General features: G+C 40.3%; 1 protein-coding gene across 1 annotated transcript in view; it reads left to right on the plus strand.

The window, feature by feature from the left end:
• Positions 1-20628, plus strand: part of LOC103360033 (type I inositol 3,4-bisphosphate 4-phosphatase-like) — a 71971-nt gene that overhangs the window by 38388 nt on the left and 12955 nt on the right. Inside the window, exons 11-25 of the mRNA XM_008285660.1 lie at positions 1046-1104; positions 1671-1775; positions 1863-1971; positions 3807-3993; positions 4074-4289; positions 5339-5480; positions 6479-6649; positions 8063-8095; positions 9903-10075; positions 11833-11956; positions 12045-12112; positions 12714-12913; positions 13002-13099; positions 13864-13976; positions 14202-14356. Coding sequence (XP_008283882.1) covers positions 1046-1104; positions 1671-1775; positions 1863-1971; positions 3807-3993; positions 4074-4289; positions 5339-5480; positions 6479-6649; positions 8063-8095; positions 9903-10075; positions 11833-11956; positions 12045-12112; positions 12714-12913; positions 13002-13099; positions 13864-13976; positions 14202-14356 — 1953 coding nt within the window. The remainder of the gene's footprint in view (positions 1-1045; positions 1105-1670; positions 1776-1862; positions 1972-3806; positions 3994-4073; positions 4290-5338; positions 5481-6478; positions 6650-8062; positions 8096-9902; positions 10076-11832; positions 11957-12044; positions 12113-12713; positions 12914-13001; positions 13100-13863; positions 13977-14201; positions 14357-20628) is intronic.

The raw sequence follows: 20628 nt of genomic DNA on the forward strand, positions 1-20628 counted from the left end.
TCCAGAACTTAAAAGTCATGTTTTATGCATAAAAATGGACAAATTTATCCCATTTATCAGAGTGTGAAAGTGTAAAATCTAAAAGGAATCATCACATTTACAACTTTAGATGTGACTTTTCATCCAAATCATGTAAAAATAAACTGTTTACTCAAACCAAAGTCTCTAAAAAACAAAAAATTCTGCACTTCTCAGCACAACCATGAAGCCACGACTGCCTCAGCCTAAAATATGACGACAGAACAGTTCAAGGTTGTAGAAAATATATTTAAATGCAGCAAAGAAATTAAACTATAACAGAGTTTGTTTGACTGTCTGAAACCTAAAACCCACTGGCAGGTTTGAAAAGCAAAAAACTGGAAGAAAGAGCAGAAAGAATTGTTGGATTTTGAACTTTCCAATTGTCCTTGAACTAGCAATCTCTGATGTGCAGTTTGGGCGGAAAGCTTTTCAAAATCTACATTTAAAATCGTGGCCTTCAGTCAAAATCACTTCATTCTACTTGTCTAGTTAAAAAAATTCAATCAAATAACAAAAAGTCTGAGCTTACAGTTGAACTGCTGGCAGGGTTGTGTGGAGCAGTGAGAGCGCCAGATTACAAAAATACACCAATTAAAGAATAGAAAAATAAAAGTGAAAATAAAAAGAAGAATAAATAAAAAATAAATGATGTGGCAATATAAAGTCATATTAATCAAAAATGAATCCATAAAAGAAAAGGCTAGTAAAAGTAGAAATATAAAGTCAAATAAATAAATAAAATAATAGTAATTTATTTATTATTATTGTTTTTATTTTTAAAATTTCTTTCTTTTCTTTTTTTGTATTTTTTAAAATATATTATTATTTTTAAGTTATTTTTTAATTACTTTTTAAATTGGTTTTTTCTTTTTTTATTATTTTTTCTTTTTTTCTTTTTTTTCCTTTTTTTTTTTTTTGCTTTTAAAGCGACATTTAAAAGCAAAGGAAATATGTGCAGAAAAAGGTGCGCAGGGAGAGAGATCAGATAAAAGTTTATTAATCCGGAATTAAATTATTTTGCCAGATATTACAAACGCGAATCAATAAGAAAAAAGTACAACACATCACTGAACATACAAATGAGTGAGTTAAAATAAGACGAGAGCAGAAAAACAAATAAATAACACTGGCGATGAGTCGGAGGTGATATCACGTATGATCATGAAATATTACAAATGGGACACAGAGAGAAACTAGAAGAGAGTTTAAGAGAAAAATAAAAAGTATTGAGTCAATAAAATAAATACAGCACGACTCAAAAACAGTACAGAGAGGAGAAGATTATTGGAAGACACATTCAGCATGGTGGAGCATCTTTTTACAACTGGTGAACTGAACAGAGTGAAAAAAAAGTTTGTAAGAATGTAAATAGTTCAATATTTATAGTATTTAGAACCACAGTTATGTCTTTTGTGTGCACTTGGAAAAATGTAAATGTAAATGTAAATTCCAGGTTTTTCCATTTTTTAGAGAAGACATAATTAAAGAAATTAAATTTTTTTTTTCTTTTTTTTATGATTTATATTGCGACACAAGACATTTCTGGGTTCTCTCTCCTTCTTTGTGGTTGTGATGTTTCCATAGAGGTGCAGGACTTTATGTTGCAGTGAAAAATGAGTAAAAATGCTGCTCTCTGCTCGTCCCGTCAGGTCCGTCGTTCAAAGCCAGCAACCTGAAGGCGGAGAGGAAGCTGGAGTTCATGCCGACCAACCTCCACGTTCAGAGGATGAGGGTGCAGGACGAGCTGGGCTTCGGTGAGACACCAACATGTCTTTAATCGCAATTTTTCAGCGCAAACCTACTAATTTTTAATTCCTAACGTCCCTGCGTCGGTTCTCCAGAGCACACCTACGACGTGGTGACCATCGGCGCTCCAGCTGCTCACTGTCAGGGCTTTAAGAACAGCGGACTGAGGAAGCTCATCCAGAAGTTTGAGGAGGCAAAGAAGCAGTAAGTTCACCAATCTGTCCATAAAACAGCAAAATGAAATTTAAAAAGGCATGTTTTACCTCCTCAGTGATCTCTGGTCTTGAATCTTGTGTTTTGCTTCATTCATGATATGATTTTATTGGTTCAGATGGTTCGAATGCTTTGATATTTTTTTTACATGAAATGACTGCATTGTTTCTCCAATTTCTGCATTTCTTCTGCGGTTCAGTTCTGTGGCTTCCTCTTAATTTTCTTTTTGTTACTTTCTTGATCAGCGTATATGAGGAGGAATGGTGAGTTGTTGCATCGCTTTTGCTCGTTTCCATTCTGTTTGCCTCCATAAAAACTGCTGTCACTGTTCCTGTAAGACAAATAGTCTCCAGCGTTGCCGATGAGCTGGTGGGAAGTTTTGGTGTGACTTGCAAACACTTGATCACAAAACTTATATTAATAGCAGCAAAGGTTTGAAAGTGAGTCAGACGTATGTGGTCTGAAACAAAGGTCACGTTTTATAACACAGTTTGTCGAAATGCCGCTCATTTTGTGAACTCAGTCTGTGTTTGAATCTCATAAAAACACACATCTGCACAAAACTTAAACGCTGGCGTTAAACTTCTGAGTTTGTAAAGTGAGCGGTATCACCCACAGTCCTCAGTGTTTATCCAAGTCAGTTTTATGTTGTCTTTCCTGAGCCACTGGCCGTGTTTCCATCATGTGTTTTCACGCTTATTTTCTGATATCGCTTTAGAAAAAATAAAAAAAACGTCCCTGAACAAACATTTTTACACTCGCTTGAGGTGGATCAGACTTTCATGGGAGATGGAAACACCTTTTTTAAAATAATTTCTTACGTAGCAAATGTTTAACTCACGACTGATCAGCTGTTTTCTTTCACCGTCTTTGTCTTCGAACATGTCTGATTTCAAAAGCCAGAAAAAGGATTCAAGGAACTTTATTGTCAGCTCACATTTACATGTTTGTGGTACGATATTGGTGCTCATGTCCCGGTTTTTAAAAAGCCTAATAAATAATAAGTACAATATAAAACTAGATCAACATAGAAGTAAAAATACAGAAAGTCCTCAACTTTCCTGAAGACTCAACTTTTCTCTTGGAGATGTATGAAGTTTGTTTCTTTTTCTTTGAGCTTTACTTTCCGGTTTCTTGGTTTTCTTCTACTCTGCAGCCATGTCGCGTACAGCGCCCCCTTCTGACACGATGTAGTTTGTTAGCTCGGAAACAAGCCAAGCTCACATTTACTTCCTGTATTTTTTTTTGCAAATTCTCTCGACAACAATATGGAAACACGGCTACTGATCAGGACCGTCAAGAACAGGCATGTGCATGCAAACACTATATTTATGTCTGTAAATGTCTGTAACATTAACAAAGCTGTACTTGAGTAACAAAGGAAGGGAAGTAACACTTAATTTATGAAACGGATCCTCTGAGACGCAGCAGCTAATTCTCGGGATGTTGTTGATTATTGTTCGAGCGATTAATTATTTTAACCGAACAAGAATATATTAACTGATAAGGCAGCAGGTGAATGACATGCATGTTAGATAATGTACTGTAGATCAGCTGTAGTACCTCGTTGTTCCACCAGGTGGAGCCTCTTGATGTCGCTCGGACACCAGGTAGTTTAGGTTGGGAAACAGAGAGCATTGTGGGGGTTTAGCTAGCAAGGGGCACCATGACAAAGACTTATGTGGCGGTAAACAGACTCTTGATTGACTGATTGGTTGAGGAAATGATACAGAATTTGCAGCGCTAGTTAACTCTTCACATGATAAGTATGTAAATATAAGAGAGTGTCGTCAGCTCAGAGACAAACGAGTCTTTGTTTCCTGCAGCAGCGCCCTCTCCAGCTCGCAGTCCATCGTCTACATCCCGCAGGACATCGTCCGAGCCAAAGAGATCATCGCCCACATCAACACGCTCAAGACTCAGGTCAGCTACTACGCCGAGAGGCTTTCGCGGGCCGCCAAAGACCGATCGGCCAGCGGACTGGAGAGGACGCTCGCCATTCTGGCTGATAAGGTCAGAAGAACTGTTCGGTTTGTTTGGATGGCACCTTTAAAGGCAAAACGGAGGCAACAGAGAGCCCTTCTCCTTTTCAGACTCGTCAGCTGGTGACGGTGTGCGACTGCAAACTGCTGGCGTCGGCCATCCAGGCCCTGAACGCGGCGCGGCCCGAGTACATCGCCTCCAAAGCGTCTCCTTCCGCCGAGTCGGAACAAGTAGTCCTCCGCAACGACCAGGACACGCTGCTGGCCAAGTGGAGCGGTCGCAACAGCCGATCTTCGCTGCACGTGGACTGGCACGAAGAGGAGTGGGTGAGTTCTCCAGGACGTTTTTTAAAGTTTAGATTTCACCACGAGAGGACAGAGCAGCTTAGTTTCGTTGACATAAAGGGACGTCACTATGTTCATTATTACAGTCATTAGTCTAAATCTGCAGTGTTGTTCTCCGTATCCCCGGGCAGCCTGGCACGAGTTATGTAATGAAACTCATAAATCTCACTTGTGTGATTCATCTCGTAACTCGTGCATCCTCTCTCGCCTCCGGCTCAGATCTTTCCTTTGCTGTAATTTTTTTTAATAGCTTCGCAGCTCTTTTTTGCTGCATCCTGCTAATTTTAGCTTGTCTTTTTTTTTTCTGTTTAAATGTACAACTATACCATCTGAACCTAAAGCAGCTTCTTGTTCCCATCTCATTTTTACTCATTGTGGGCTCAATATAAACTCCTGCACCTCCATGGAAACAGAAGAACCATGACGAAGGAGAAGAAACCCAGAAATGTCACAGTTAGAATGACAGAAATAAAAAATAAAAAAGAATTTCTTTGATTATTCATTTCATAAGAATTTAATCAGCATGTACAACATTTTCCCAAATGTCTGTATATGTTGTCAACACTGGGAAAATGCTAATTCTGCATACTATAGATAATCATTTACATATTTAATTAGTTTCCTTAAACACTGCCTGCAGTTCAGCCGAAAAATCCCAGATTGTTTGTCATGTGATTGTTGTTTGCAGCTAAATCACAAATGACTTCTCAGTTTTTTATAGAATCTGTTTCATGCAAATGTTTCATTTTTGGTAAATTTTTTATTGGGACTTGTAAAGTCACCCACAAAACTTATTAATGTAAGCTTAGATTTGGTTGTTTTTTCCCAACAGAAGCTCAAGTCAGGTGAGTAGTTAGCTCAGATTAAATTAAATCTAATGACAGATGAGTAGTTCAAGGACCATCGCAACGTAGAAAATCTGATGATTCTCTCTGCTTTTATAGCTTCTGGCTGAGTTTTGCAGTGACTTTTGGTGTTCAGCGGGTTAAACATTAAACATTAAATTCTCTGCGTTAAACATGCGTCTGCAGGAGAAGGTGTGGCTGAATGTGGACAAATCCCTGGAGTGCATCATCCAGCGAGTGGACAAGCTGCTTCAGAAAGAGAGGAGGCCAAGCGTGGGCAGTCAGGACAGTTCCCAGAGTGACCTGCAGGGCGGCAGCACCAAGAAAGGTAACGCACTCGCACACGGGATGGACCGAAGACGCTCTCGAGGGTTCTTTTGATTCTGTTCTTGCATCAACCAAATCTGGAAAAGCTTCCCCCCTGACCTCCTCAGAATCAGCTGATGTTGTTAATCTATGATCACTTTAAATATATTCGAGAAGCAGTGCAAAATTCACAGTCACAGGCCCTTAAAGTGCATAGTTTGGTCCTGCTTTCGCTCTTCACATTTTGCAAGTGTCCAATTATTTCTATTTGAGGACGTAGTTTTGCCGCAGAAGGAAACGTGTCTAAAAGATGATCCTGGTATCAAATGTGGGTAAAAATGATCCTTTCATTGTCTAGAACTTGTTCCGCCATCACGCATGCTGATATGAGCCTTGAAAATTTACCCAGGATGCACTTTTTAAAGTTTTCTCTGGTGAATTATCAGACAACAGGAACACATCCAGGATACCCATGATTTCTGTGTCATACACATTAAACTGCTGCAGTTCAAACTATGATGCATCCCATAATATTGATGCTCAGAGGTGGTTTGTAAATGAACAAAAAGCAGATTTAGATCATGTAGTTTTTAGCAGAACTGAGCCCTGAAAGTTTGTTTATCTGCTGTTTCGGTGAAGCTATGAGGCTCAGAAATGATGGAAAAAGTGATTTAAAAGCCTGAAATCTGGACTCATTCCCTCTGTATTTAAAGGGCCTGTAACTCTGCACGACTTTATTAAATATACTAAAGTTATTGTAGATTTTAAAATCAGCTGATTTTTCATTGAATGACCCAGTAGTCATTATTATTTATAGTTTCTGCTCATGTTACCCCAAAACATTCCTGTTTTTAATTATCTGGTTTCTTTTTGCTTCCTTCAGAGTGATGAAAAACCAACAAAAATAGCTAAAATCAGCTTTCACAGGCCTGCAGCTGATCAAAAAATAAACTAACCGGTCATTGATGCACTGATTGCATTCAGTTAAGTATGAATTGACTCTTGTATGGCTGTGAAAAGGTGATGGGAAAAGACGAGCTTTCTGGATCAACCCAGGAAACATGTCGCAGGAGTCTCCATCCTTACCACCACCATCATCATCATCACCTTCATCATCAGAGCCTCCTCCACCTTCATCACCGCCTCCATCCTCCTCCTCCTCCTCTGCACGTCCTCCCAGCCCCGAAACCTGTACGTTTATTTTTCTGCTTCTGCTTCTTCCTCTTCTGTCGCCGCGCTCATGTCACGTTTTCCTTCACCTGACAGAGTTTTTTAATCGAGGCAGGTTTTGTTGAATTATTTGTCGGCATTTTGTTATGTTTTGTGTGCGATATTTGTCTTTTCCCTCCTGTGCTGCAGTGTTATTGTAGCTCTGAGCTGAGTCGTATCTGAGGTTTTGTACATGTTGTGCCGGACCGGGGTCAAATGTCTGTCCGAGCTTGAGTTTACTGAGGAATGAGATGTAAAAAAAAAAGGTCTTTCGTGGTTTCAGGCGGCTACTTAGACTTAGGTTTCTTTGCTCCTGTCACATTTTTACTCACCGTGGACTCGTCCTGCACCTCTTTGGAAACAGAACAACCGTGAATAGACGTAGAGAGAACCTAAACATGTCTTCACTCCATTAATTTAACTATAAAATTTGCAAAAACCTAAAAACATAATTCCAAATTTCCACCAACACCAGAAAGAAACGGTTTCTCCACATCCAATTTACTGCTTTCAACTGCGTCGAGGAGCAAAAATTTTTAGTTTTTAGCTGAGTCAGATTGGAGAAAATACTTTTTTTTGCAAATTTTTTATACCAGACATGTAGAGTTTGATGTTGATATTATGTCTGTGGACACTAATTATCTTAATGTGTCACTGTTATTTCAGATGTCTGTGGTTTTTATCTGGCTTTAATATAAACAGCTACAAAAAAAAGGATCAGACAAGAAAAGTTGAACAAATGTTTTATCTGAATTAAATCTAGTAGGTACAAAACAAAAACTGACCCTATAAAAATCCCAAACTGTACCTGAAAACTTTCAATTTTTGTAAAATAACTGTTGATAATAGCTGAGTCAAGAATGGCTTTGTAGTTGCGTCGAGGAGCGCAGATTTTTTAGTTTTTTACAGAATCTGATTGCTGCGAACAGTTTATTTTTTGTAGCTTTTGAAATGAGATGTAGAGTAAAACAATTCGATTTTACGCTTGGATTTGGTCACAGATGAGTAGTTCAAGGAGCATCTGAAAGTTGAAAATCAGTGGTTTCATAAATCGTAACAACTAAACTGTCTATCTTATTTACAGATGCTTTTTAAACCACGTGCTAGATTTCTTTACTTGTTTCGTGAAAATCAGCATCTGTTTTGGAGCTATTTACATTTAAAATTGTGCGTTTTGGAATAAACTTTATTCCCTTCATGAACTCAGATTAGCTCACGAAATTAGATTTTTGTTTTTGCGTTAATCAAAACAGATCTCTATCGATAATTAGTGAAAACGAGCGTTCTAACCTACGTCGAAGGTCGATGTTTGACCCCGGTCTGCACTGTTTTCTGTGTGTCTCTGCTGCCCCCTGTGGCTAATCACGCATGTTGCGCCTCCATCCTCTCCTCCAGATGCGAGCCCCGGTGCTGAGGAGGCGTATCCAGGTAAGAGCTGCCTGTCCTCCATGCTTCTCTCTCCTGTCCCACCTCTCCAGGACCACATCTGCGTAGATAACCAGCTTCTACTGAATTTGTTAACCAGCTGCGTGCAACACGACTTTAGTTCTCTTCATTCATGGTTTGAACACGACCTATGAGCGCTTTAGCAGGGAAGAATTATAATTATGGGAACAAACGAACTGAAAAAGACCAATCTGACAAGTTCACATCTAGAACCTGAAGCGATAAACCCCAAAGTCTGAAGACGACGAGTTGGACGAAGGTTTCTGCCACGTTGGTTCATCAAAATGCAGCCACATGTGGGCAGTTAGTTCAGACTTCATAGCCTTGTTTCCTTCCTTCCTTCTTTTCTTCCTTTTCTCGTTCCTTCTTTCCCTCCTTCTTTCCTTCCTTCCCCATTTCTTTCCATTCTTGTTTTCTTCTCTCCTCCTTGTTCCCCTCTGTACTTACCTATTTCCTTCTGTTTCCTTTCTTCATTGTTTCCTTTCTTGCTTCCTTCCATCTGACCTTGTTTCCTTCCTTCTCCCCTTCCTTCCCTGTTTCATTCCTTCTTTAATTACTTCTTTTGCTTGATTTCATCCTTCCTTGTTTCCTTCCTTCTGTTGTTCCTTGTTTCCTTCCTACCTTGTTTCTCAGTCTTTCCCGCCTTCCTTCCTTGTATCAGGTGATGACGTCATAGTTTCAATCAGGCGATGACGTCATAGTTGCGATCAGGCGATGATGTCATAGTTTCAATCAGGCGATGACGTCATAGTTGCGATCATAGTGATTACGTCATAGTTGCGATCATAGTGATTACGTCATAGTTGCGATCATAGTGATTACGTCATAGTTTCAATCGGGCAATGACGTCATAGTTGCAATCAGGCAATGATGTCATAGTTTAGGCGATGATGTAATAAACCAGACGTCCTGGAGCTTCAGTCTGATTGGTTCAGTCTCTGTCAAAGCTTCTGCTTCCTGTTGTTTCTGTTCATCTGTTTTTTATTTCTGTCTAAAAAAATGTCCAAATTAGCTCCTGAATTCACTTTTAATCCCGTTTGAATGACCTGATATGATACCAAAGAGATATTTAACCCTTCAGACTCTTCACTCCTTCTTCACTTCCTTCTTTCCTTCCTTCCTTCCTTCAATCCTTGGTTCTTTCATTCCTGTCTTTCTTGTTTTCTTCATTGTGTCCTTGTTTCCTTCCTTGAGATTTTCCATCCTTCTTTTCTTGTTTTTGTCCTTTCTTCCTTCCTTCTCTCCTTCCTTGTTTTTTTTCCTACCATCCTATCTAGCTTCCTTGTTTACGTCTTTTCTTGTTTTCTTTCCTCCTTGCTTCCCTCCTTCCAAGAATTTATTTCCTTCTGTGAAGAAAAAGAAATTAGTTCTTTTCTTTTTTCCATTTCTTTTGTTTTTGTTGTTTTATAGTTTCAATCCCTCCTGGTTTTCTCCTTCCTTGTTTCCTTCTTCCCTTCTTTCCTTCCTTTTTTTCTTGTTTTGTCTTTGTGTCAAAGTTTCCTTCCTTCCTTTATTGTTTCCTTTTTTCCTTCCTTCTACCTTTGCCTTCTTTTTCTGTCCTTTTCACTCCTTTTTCGTTCCTTTTCTCTTTTTTCCCTTACTTGCTTCTTACTTTCCTCCTTTTTATCTTGAAATGATTTTGCTGAACTCTCAGATGTTTCATTTTCTCAACATCACGGCTGATTAGTTTGAGGATTCCTTCTTTTTTCACAGATTTTTCTGGCTGATAGATTTTGTGATTTTTCTTTTCCTTCAAGACGAGCCTAATGCTGTGTTATTAATCCACCAGGCGAGTGGAGCGAGGCGCTGTACCCCCTCCTCACCACGCTCACCGAGTGCGTCGCCATGATGAGCGACAAGGCCAAGAAGTCGATGGTGTTCCTGTTGATGCAGGACAGCGCTCCCACCATCGCCATGGACGTGTCGCTGCAGTACCGCCGCGACGTCGTCTTCTGCCAGACGGTCAGACTTCACCTTTACATAAGCGAATCTGTAAATACTACCGACTTCGCCGCGGCTTCACCGTGCGTCTGTTAGACTCTGGAGTGAAGTGAAGGTTAAAAACAGGATCAAACTCCTACTCGGCTGCCAGAGACGGTTCAGCTCTTCTGGGCCGAAGTTAAAAACAGGATCTCGAGTCTTTCTCTGATATTTTTAGATCCTCGTACTATTGAGGTTTTGGCAGAAACAGTCAAGTTCAGTCAGCAGCAGGCTTCCACAAAAACTACTCATCAGGTAGATAGAAGTAAACAATGAGAAGAAAACTGATAAACAGAAGATTTCCAAACGTAGATAACAAATATTCCAGCTGCTCACATGTGAGGATTTTCTGCTTTTCTTGATCTTATGCTTTTATAAAATGAGAACCTTTGTGCTTTGATTATAAAATAATCAATTTAAAGACCAATTTTCTAATGTTATCAGATGAAACTATCAATAATTTGATCAGCAAGTTCATCTAAATGTCATATTAAATTGCAGATCAAGTCAGAAAGTTTTTCATATGTGAGCCTTTTACTCCACTGTTCTCATAAAAAAAACAGCCTGTTACATGAAATGATCGGGACGGTGCTGAAACCCCCCGGTGACGCCGAGCTGCACAGGATTTCCTTCACACTCGGATGCATGCGGTTGCGTCCAGTTACATAATCTCATGAGCAGCCAAGCTTTACTGTCTATATATAAAACCATACGTTGATTTGAATCGTGCAGACTAACCCCCCCGGAGGCCGAGCAGTTTCTGTTCCTTTTTACTCACTGTGGGCTCATTTTTAATCGCAATATGAAGTCTGTGTGGAAACAGCACGAGTAGAAGAAGTAGAGAGAACTTAAAAGTGTCTGACAGATTGTTATTATTATTTATTTTGCAAAAAAATCTGGGAACAAAATGGCCTCAACGTGTTCTGCTCTGTGTGAACGCTGCCTGCAGATCTATTTTTTTAGGGAATCTGGTGCTAATGGTTTATTTTTGGTAAAAAAAAAATTTAATGAGACATAGAATAGAAGATAAAATATCAACATTTTCAGCTTAGATTCGGTTCATTTTTCTGACAGAACAGCATGTTGCAGGGGACTAGTTCAGAGACTGTTTTTTTTTAGTATGAAAGCATCTGGCGCCGATAAATGGTTTAATTTTGGTGATTTAAAAACAATGAATAAATAACATGCCTTTCAAAACTGCAGGAGGGTTTTGGGGTCCAGATAAGTAATAAATTGGCTCTTTTCTGCTCAAACCTTTATGAGTTTTTTGGTGAAAGTGTGATTAATGCTTCAGATTGTAAATATATTAGTATTCTGTTAACTCCTTTGTAATTAAACTCTTTTGTTTTCATATTTAATAGAAGAAGAAACAGGAATGTTTGTTGTTTCAGGCCGTCTGCAGGATCTTAAAGAGTTTCAGTCTCTAATATGTAAATTACTCTGTTAAAATCACACCATAAATGACACAACAGTCTTAACTGACATTTTTAAACTTGTTAGGTTAATTAACAACTGGAAGCCACTGTTGTTTTAACTGTGCTTTACGATTAAATCACTGAATTCATTCATTGAGACTGAAGGATAATTAAATGTTTCATCCCTGTTAATTTTCCTTCACAGTCTGACTGAAATCACTGCTTAACAGATATTAGATTATGTTCTGTTGAAACAAATCTGAAAGCTGTGGCTGCTGCTCACACACAGTGAACACCAGATCTGACGTTGATGTGTTCATGCAGCTCACCGCGCTCATCTGCGGCTTCATCATCAAACTGAGGAACTGTCTCCGTGACAACGGGTTCCTGCGACAGCTCTACACCATCGGCCTGCTGGCTCAGTTCGAGTCCCTGCTCAGCACCTACGGTACCAACACGCCCTCAGATCACCTCCGTCAGCTCTGCCTGGCGTAGTGTTTCCACCGAACAGTGACTGACTGACTGTGTGTTTGCAGGAGAGGAGCTCGCCATGCTGGAGGACATGAGCGTCGGCATCATGGATCTGCGTAACGTCACCTTTAAGGTAGAAGAACACACCCTGAATGTCTTCGTTTACAGTATTTATACATATATGAGATCATATTTACATGACAGGATGTAACATGAAGCACAGATAGGTTTAGAGACGGCAGAATCTCAACAACGGCGTCATTTCTAAGTTAAAAAGTCGAGTATTTCTTCTTATTTAAACAGACTTTATGTGTACATGAGGGCTCCACATGGAAAAGTAAAGCCAAAGGAGCTGAAAAATCTGTAACACTTCACAAAACTAAAAAAGGATCCTCTACACAAACAAGTAAACATTGGGTTTTGCAGCTTTTATATCTATGGACAATAATATCATTGCAATAGTCGTGTTTTTTGTTGTTTTATGTGCTTGTGTGCTGTGTTTTTACCAAACCTCTTTCTTCTGCTTTTCATGACTCTCTCTTGATTAAACAGGTTTTTGTGTTTGGTTTTGATTATAGTTCAGTTATTCCTGTTTTCCTCCAACACAGAAGAAGTAAAGAGGAAAGACTCGTGTTTATTTAAACTGATAGGAGACAAAAAAAGTTGCAGATTCCAGCGTTGACCTGACACAAAACTTTAAACCAGCATATTTATCACCTTTATGCTGCTTTCAGGTCACCCAGGCGACCGGTAGCTCCGCCCCCGACATGCTGCCCATCATCACGGGGAACCGCGACGGCTTCAACGTTCGCATCCCGCTGCCAGGAACCATGTTCGACGCTCTGCCTCGAGAGATCCAGAGCGGCATGCTGCTGAGGGTTCAGCCGGTTCACTTCAACGTGGGCATCAACGAGCAGCAGACGCTGGCGGAGAAGTGAGTAAAAATCAACGAGAAACCGGCGCTTCAGAGCCGCGGAGACGTCGGTGTTGGTAAAACTTTCGCTTCTCTGTGTGAGTTTCAGGTTCGGAGACACGTCCCTGCAGGAGATCATTAACTCGGAGAGTCTCTCCAGACTGAACTCCTACTACGAACAGTTCAAAGAAGTCCTGCCTGAGGACTGTAAGTACAACCTGCACCAGATGGCAGCGCAAGAAAACTTGTGTTGTTTAAGTCTTTAGTCTAACTTACACCAGGATGAGGTCAGAATGTAGGGATTAGCTGATCTACTTGTCCAGTATTGAATCAGTGACATGATAACTCTAGAAACATGCTTCACCAGGCTGGATGTGTCTTCCAACAATGTTTACAGTTTGTGAGCCACGCTGCTTTAATTTCACTGATGCTGCACAATGTGTTTTTCCTTCTATTGTTGTCTCCTCGCTGCTCTGTGTAAACACTGCCTGCAGTTCAACATGACTGTGAGTCGCTAAAGGCTTCTCAGTTGTGATGAAGAGAGCAGATTTTTGGGGTTTTTACAGAATGTAGTTGAAGTAAACAGTTTATTTTAAGCAAGTCTTTAAACGTGTCATGTAGAATCAAGTGATTATGATGAAATACCGCAATTATTTAGTTAGTTTTGCACATCACAGGTGATTGAAAGTGTTCAGTGGCTGTCGGAAAGTTTAAATCTGATGGTTCTCTGTGTTTTTACAGATTCTTGTTCTGATAAATGATGTAATTTTGCCAATATTTTAGTTCCATCCTAAAACTAAAGCCGAACCAGCTCTAATAATATATTACTGAAAGGGAAAATGTCGTATTTACTCTGTTGGAAGCCAGTTAAAGTTCGTCTCAAACTGTGTATTTAATGCGTCTTTTCATGATATTTCCGGCTGCTCTGACTCTTCTGTCCGTCCCTCTGTGTTTGTCTCACCTACATTCAGGCCTCCCGAGGTCTCGTTCTCAGACTTGTCTTCCTGAGCTGCTGAGGTTTCTGGGCCAGAACGTCAACGCCAGGAAAAACAAGAACGTGGACATCCTCTGGCAGGCGGCCGAGGTGAAGCTTCTGCTCAGATACCGACAGAACTTTAGCCAAAGCATTTAATGATGGCAACATGACTGCTTTTAACTCCAAATCAAGGACAGCTGGAGTCCAATCTTGATGCATTTCTTTAAAGAAACGTGCCACGTCACATCACTCATGATAATACAGCTGTACATCTGAGCCGTGGAGACTTTTGTGTCACATTAATTCACATTACTTTATCTCTGTCCGTCTCAGATCTGTCGGCGGCTGAACGGCGTTCGCTTCACCAGCTGCAAAAGCGCCAAAGACCGCACGGCGATGTCGGTGACGTTGGAGCAGTGCCTGATCCTGCAGCACGAGCACGGCATGGCGCCGCAGGTCTTCACGCAGGCCCTCGACTGCATGCGCAGGTAGGACGCCCTCACAGCGCCTGAATGAAAACGCACAACCGCAAATCACACCTGGGCAAAAACAAAAAAACAAAAAAACACTGAAACCAGAGTGAAAACCTGGTCAATCAGTCTTAGTAAACATTACAAATGGAAGAATTTAATCCTTCTAGATGGTGTTTTTAACTACCAAAGACAAAGATACAACATGAGATGAAACTGAGTCAAAAATTCTGTCAAATTAGGACAAACAGACGTATTTTTAGATGCAGTTAACACACAAAACCTGCTGCAGAATCTGCCTGAGAATCGTCACATTTTTAAGTTTTCCTTCCTACTATACTATTCCAGCCATAGTTGCCTTTACTTCCATGGGTACAACGCAAACAAGAGATGCTAACAGCTAATTCGGCGCACTTTTAATGCTGCTTATGTACTAAAATGATAACTTTTTAATCCTCTAAAGCAGTTTCTGGGCGTTTTTTTGGCTCCTTCTGCGTTTTTTCTCGCTCATTTCTCACTGCAGCATAAAATCCTGCACTTTTATGTAAACAGTCTGACAGAAATCATACAGAAAATAAAAATGCTGAATTAGTTAGAACATCTATTTTACAAAAAAATGAAAAAATAACTGTCCACGTGTGTTACCAACACTGACAAAATGTTGGCTCTACATACCGGAGATATTTTACGTTTTTACAGCCTCTCCAGACTTTTCCTCTCCTCTGCTCATCAGTTGTAGAAAGATGTTTCACCGTGATGAATGCATCTTCCAACAACTTGCTGCTCTGTTCACTGTTTCTGAGCCATGCTGCATTTATTTTATTGATCCAGTAGGTTTGATTTTCCTCTTAGTCTCTCTTGTCGTCTCCTCTCTGAGTAAACACAGCCTGCAGTTCAGCCTAAAAGTTGCTGAATTTTTGTCACATGACTGTTGGTCACAGCTGAGTCAGTCACGGAGTCTTGGTTCTGCCAAGAAGCTCAAATTTGTTTTGTTTTTTACGGAATCTCTTTAGATCAAGCGGTTTAATTTAAGCAAATTTTTAAACGAAGCATGTAGAATACAGTGATTTTGATGAAATATCATAATTTTAAGCTCAGATTTGGTCGAGTTTTTACACTGAGTCAATACATCACACGTGATTTGTTCAAGAACCTTCTGAAAATTCCTACGTTTTTGCACTTTCACGCAAGGATAACATGTGCAAATTACAATAATTTTGCTTTTACAATAAATCTACTTTACAATACGTTGATTAAAAAGTGAAACTACATTAACATAAAGTTTTTTCTGAGATTCAGAGATTTGCTTTAAAACGCAGAGACGTGGCTCTGAATTGGATTTAAATCAAATTACAGCAGCCAGTTAATGAAAAAAGCAGGAAATTGCAGCTGGAATCAAAACTGGGGTAAAAAAACAAATTAAAATTACTGGAGAGCTAAATCCAGGTCAAACAGAGCGACTAGATCAACACGCTGCTGCCTTTAAAATCAAAACAAAGTTAAAAAGCTTGAATTTAAATGTGTGTTTTTGCCCACATGTGATTTGAAAAGCCACCACTTGCTTTGTCTGCAAAAAGAACAAACTGGAGTTCACCTCAGAGAGGACGCTGAATGTCAAGGAGTTCAGAGAAAAAGGCTCAAATTTCTCCTGACGTGTTATTATTCTGGAGATGAAAGTTACTCGACTGATATTCAGAGTCCTCCTTCGCTGGTTGTCGTGGACGGACGCTTGTTGGTTTGTCTGAACGTCTGTCTGCTTGTCTTGTCCGTCTTTTTCCTTTATTTTTTTATCATCGAAGCGTTTCACCCGCCATCGCTGACACCTTTTGTTTTCCTTCATGACGCCACTTTTTCGACATTCACTTTTAATTAGCGTCTGCCTGCTGGAAAAGCAGGAAGGAAAACACATCCTCTCACCTTCTCTTATTAGTTTGGTTCAGTCTGTCTTTGTTACACGTTGGAAATTTGCAAGTCGTGAACAAAAGTTTACATACATAAAGACCATGTTCATCACAGCAGTCTTGAGCCTCCATTGACTCCTACAAGTCTGAATTTTCTGTGATGGAATTACTGAACCATTAACGTCTCTGTCGCAAAAAAATGCATTTTGGTTCTTTCATACATTTTTTATTGGCTTTCTGGAAATATGATCAAATCTGCTGGGTCAACAATATACATACAGCAATGCCAGTATTTGGTTTAATGTCCTTTAGTAATTTTCACCTCAATTAGGCGTTTTTGGTTTCCGTTCACAAAATTGTGGCTGTATCTTTGCCTCCTTTTGACAGAATTGGTACTGGGAAGCTAAATTTGTTGTCTTTCTGGCACAGACTTGTTTCTTAATCACAGTCTACAGGTTCTTAATGGAGTTTAAGTCAGGACTTTGGGGACAAAACCTTAATTCTAGTCTGATTTAACCATTTATTTGCCACTTTTGATGCATGTTTGGGGTCATTGTCCTGTTAGAACACCTCTCTGTGTCTAAGACCCAACCTCCTAACTGAAGATTTTAGTTTTGTCCTGAAGAATGTGGAGGTAGCATCAGCTCCACTGGCAGCAAAACTGCCCTGAGCATAATGCTGCCACCGCCATGCTTGACAGTAGGTTTGGTTAACCCCATCAAGAGCCTGTGGACTGGGCCGCCGCTGTAGCTCAACTGGTTGAACTGGTGACCCATGTACAGGGCCTACAGTCCCCGACGCAGCAGCCATTGGTTGGAATCCCACTCATGGCCCTTTGCTACAATGTCTTCACCCCAGCTTTCCTGTCTGTCTCTCTCGACTGTCCGATATATTTAAGGCAAATCGAGCCTGTGGACTGTGCCAAAGAGACAAGTCTGTGTTACAACTGCACCAGTTCTATCACAACATGTGCTCAAAGATACAACCAGCTGCCAAAAGCACCTAATTAAGGTCAAAACGGCCAAATGATGTTTAACCAAATACTAGAACTGCTGTGTGCATATTTATGACCCAGCAGATTTTGGGATGTTTCCAGAACACCTGTGATAAATGTACAAAAGAAGCAAAATGCGGGATTGTTTTATTGTGACAAAGATGAATGTGTTTCAAAGATTTCATAACAGAAGTGTAAGAGTTATAGAAGTCACTGGAAACTCAAGACGGTCGTGATATCCATGGTGTGTACGAGTGTATGTGGACTTTAGCTCCTGAATACGTAGACGTGTCTGAAACCACCAATAAAAACAGGAGAAAAACTGTCAACAGTAATATAAACAGCAAGAAACAGCAAGAAGAGAAACAGTTAAAACTAATTTTTAAAGCTATATATCTTTATTTTATCTATATTTTTTAGATACGTTTTGCCCACAGCTGCCTCATGTAGTCAATAAGTTGTCAATTTATAAATTAATCGGCATCTGTTTCAGTTTGAGCTATTTTTTAAAAAGAAAAAGTCTAAATTCTCTGATTGTGGCTACTTAAATGTGCATATTTATAATATATTATGTGTTTTTTTTCTCCTCTATGACAGAATATTTATCATTTTTTGGAAAACATCAGCATTTTTCACCATTTTGTGTCGTTTTATCGACCAAATAACTAATCAACAATTAAAATAATAGCTAGTCAGCACCTTAAAAACAACATTTCTGACAGTTTTTGTGTCCACAATGCTTTAAAAAACAAAGGCATTGATTTTAAAAGAGGAAACAAGATCCCACCAGACAGGAGACACGGTGACACCAGACCTGAGGTGATTTTATTTTCCCAAACAGGACGTTTATTGATATCGATCGTTGTGTAAATGCGATTTCCCGCTAGAGGACAGTCTATTGCAACTCTGTGTTTGTGTGTCGAGCGGGAACTGTTTGTGTGGAAAAAAAACAAAAAGACGCTGTGTTATGTCATGTTGTGAATATTTCTGTTGAGATGTAATGGCGCCTGTGCAATAAAGTCCCACAGATACGGCATGATACCATGTCTCTTCACCTCTTCTCTTCTCCTCACATCTCCTCCCTTCGCCCTCCCCTCTGCCTCACCAGCCGACGAGCATGAAAACACCTTTTAGAGTTTGATTTAAGACGCATGCCGGAAAAAGCTCGGAGATACTTGTTCCCCTTCCCTCTGAACTTCCCCTTCATTATCCCCTTTTTATCCATGTTCCAACTGAGTAAACCGAATGGACAAAACACCCTTTAAACAGAAGTTAACCCTCAGAGCTCCAGGCAGGTTTTTTAATTTGCTCCTGTCACGTTTTTACTCGCTCATTTTTTTTTTTACTGCAACAAAAAGTCCTGCACAAGCATGACTAGAAGTAGGCAGAGGTGTCTTCTGTGCAGTTATAAGTTCCCTCAAGAGTTAAAAAAAATAAAGAAATTTCTCTGAATATTCATTTGACAAAACTCAGTATACTACAAATATTTATTACTTTTTCTCTCTCCTCTGCACATCAGTTGTAGGAAGATGCTTCCCCATGCTGGTTGTATCTTCCAACAACTTCCCAAGCAATTAATCTTTAGTGAATTTTTTAAATGAGACACGTAGAATAAAGTGATTTTGATGAAGATGTTAAATTCGGTTCAGTTTTCCCAGTGGAGTTAAAAGTGTGATGATCGTTTGTTTGTACAGTTTCTAACGCCGATAAATGTTTTGGCATGATTTTGAAACTAAAATACGCCTTTTAAACGTGTTCAGTGTCGAAGAAAAATGGGATATTTTAATTTCTTTATATTTTTACGTCGACGCATTTTTTTTCTCTGCAACGAACGTTTCTTCCAACCGCACTTCAGCTCAAAACTAAACAGAATTTTTGCCGCGTCACTGTTGGCAGCAGCTGAGTCACGTCTGTGCTCACAGCTGCATCGAGAAGCGCAGAATTTTTTGTTTTTTACAGAATCTCATTAAAACATCCGCTTTATTTTTGGCAAATTTTTAAAAACAGACACGTTGAGCCAAGTTGTTCTGATGAACTATGATAGCTTAGATTTGGTTAATTTTCCTGACTGAACCTCAGATGATTCGCTCAGTCACTGTCAGAAAGTTTAAAAACCCAACAATTATTTCTGTTTACATTTAAAGCTGGCGTGCCTTTTCCGATTTTTGGGCTTCAGAGGGTTAAGTGACTACATCCCAGCTCCTAGACTTTAAAACGCCACTTTGCTCCTTCAACACAAAGAGTGTTTTTTCCATGTCCGTCCTCCTCCTCCGTCCTCACCCCATGTCTTAGAGGATTTAAACATGGAGAGCCATTGCTGTATTTTCTTCTTTCCCTCAGAAAGAACATCTTTCTTAATTTCTCTTGTTTCTCTCTTCTCTCTCTCTTTTTCCTCCTCCTCTGTTTCCCGTGACATTTCTGTTTGTGCGACCGTTCTTTTTTTTTTTTGTTGCCGGGTTGTTTTTATTCTGGTTGATTCATTTTCATTTGGTTTGTATTTCTATGATTTCGACGTCACCCTCTCATGGGAACCTTCTTTCTGTCATCGTGGCGTCCTCGCTGTCATTGTGATTTCTCGCCTGCGTCACGTGTTGATTTGCCATTTCACCTCTGTGCATGCATACGTACACGCCATCTGTTTATTTTGGCTTCGCTGCGACACTCGCCGCCCGTCTCCCTCCTCACCTTCCCCCCTTTTTTTTTTCTTCCTTGGATTTGCTCTCTCCTTCCCCGTCCATCACTTTTCGTCATCTTTATCCCCCTCCCTCCTTATTTCTCTCCTCCACCCTGCTCCACATCTCCTCCTCCATCCTCCTCCTCTTCTTCCTCCTCCCGCCCACGTGACTCGGCAGCATTGGTACGAGGGAGGGGGTGATCCAGAAGAACCTGAGCGGCTTGCTGCCGGTGCGGGACTTCCGGCTGGACCCCAGCCTCCTGTACTCGCTGCCCCTGCTGGCCCTCAGCCCCAACCTGCTGGTGGTGTGGATCTTCCTCAGCGTGGCCTACTTCTTGGCCAAACTACGCTGCAGCTGAGCGCCTCTCATTTGACTGAATGCAAAACATTTGTTGGCGGAGGTGGTGATAGCGCTCTGCACCGACTCCCTGGAGTGTTTCTCAAACTGTGCCACTGTCCTGTGAGAGTGTTTGATCTAAAGGGCTTTACAGATCTAACGGCCCGTTTATCCCGGGCCCAGCCCTGCACCTCGTCTTATCTTTGCTTGTTTATTTCAATGCACACGTGGACGGCGAGCCTGGTATCACACAGATAGTATGACCTACATTCTGCCAACACAGCCCCTTTCAGACATGCGCTTCTCTCCGTTAACGCGACGGCAACTAAACTTGTTGGCTTCACGTCCAAACGTTGACTATTCTTACTAAGTCGGACCAAGTAA

The sequence above is a fragment of the Stegastes partitus genome, unplaced genomic scaffold (genome assembly GCF_000690725.1).
Source record: "Stegastes partitus isolate 25-593 unplaced genomic scaffold, Stegastes_partitus-1.0.2 Scaffold412, whole genome shotgun sequence".
Lineage (NCBI taxonomy): Eukaryota > Metazoa > Chordata > Actinopteri > Pomacentridae > Stegastes > Stegastes partitus.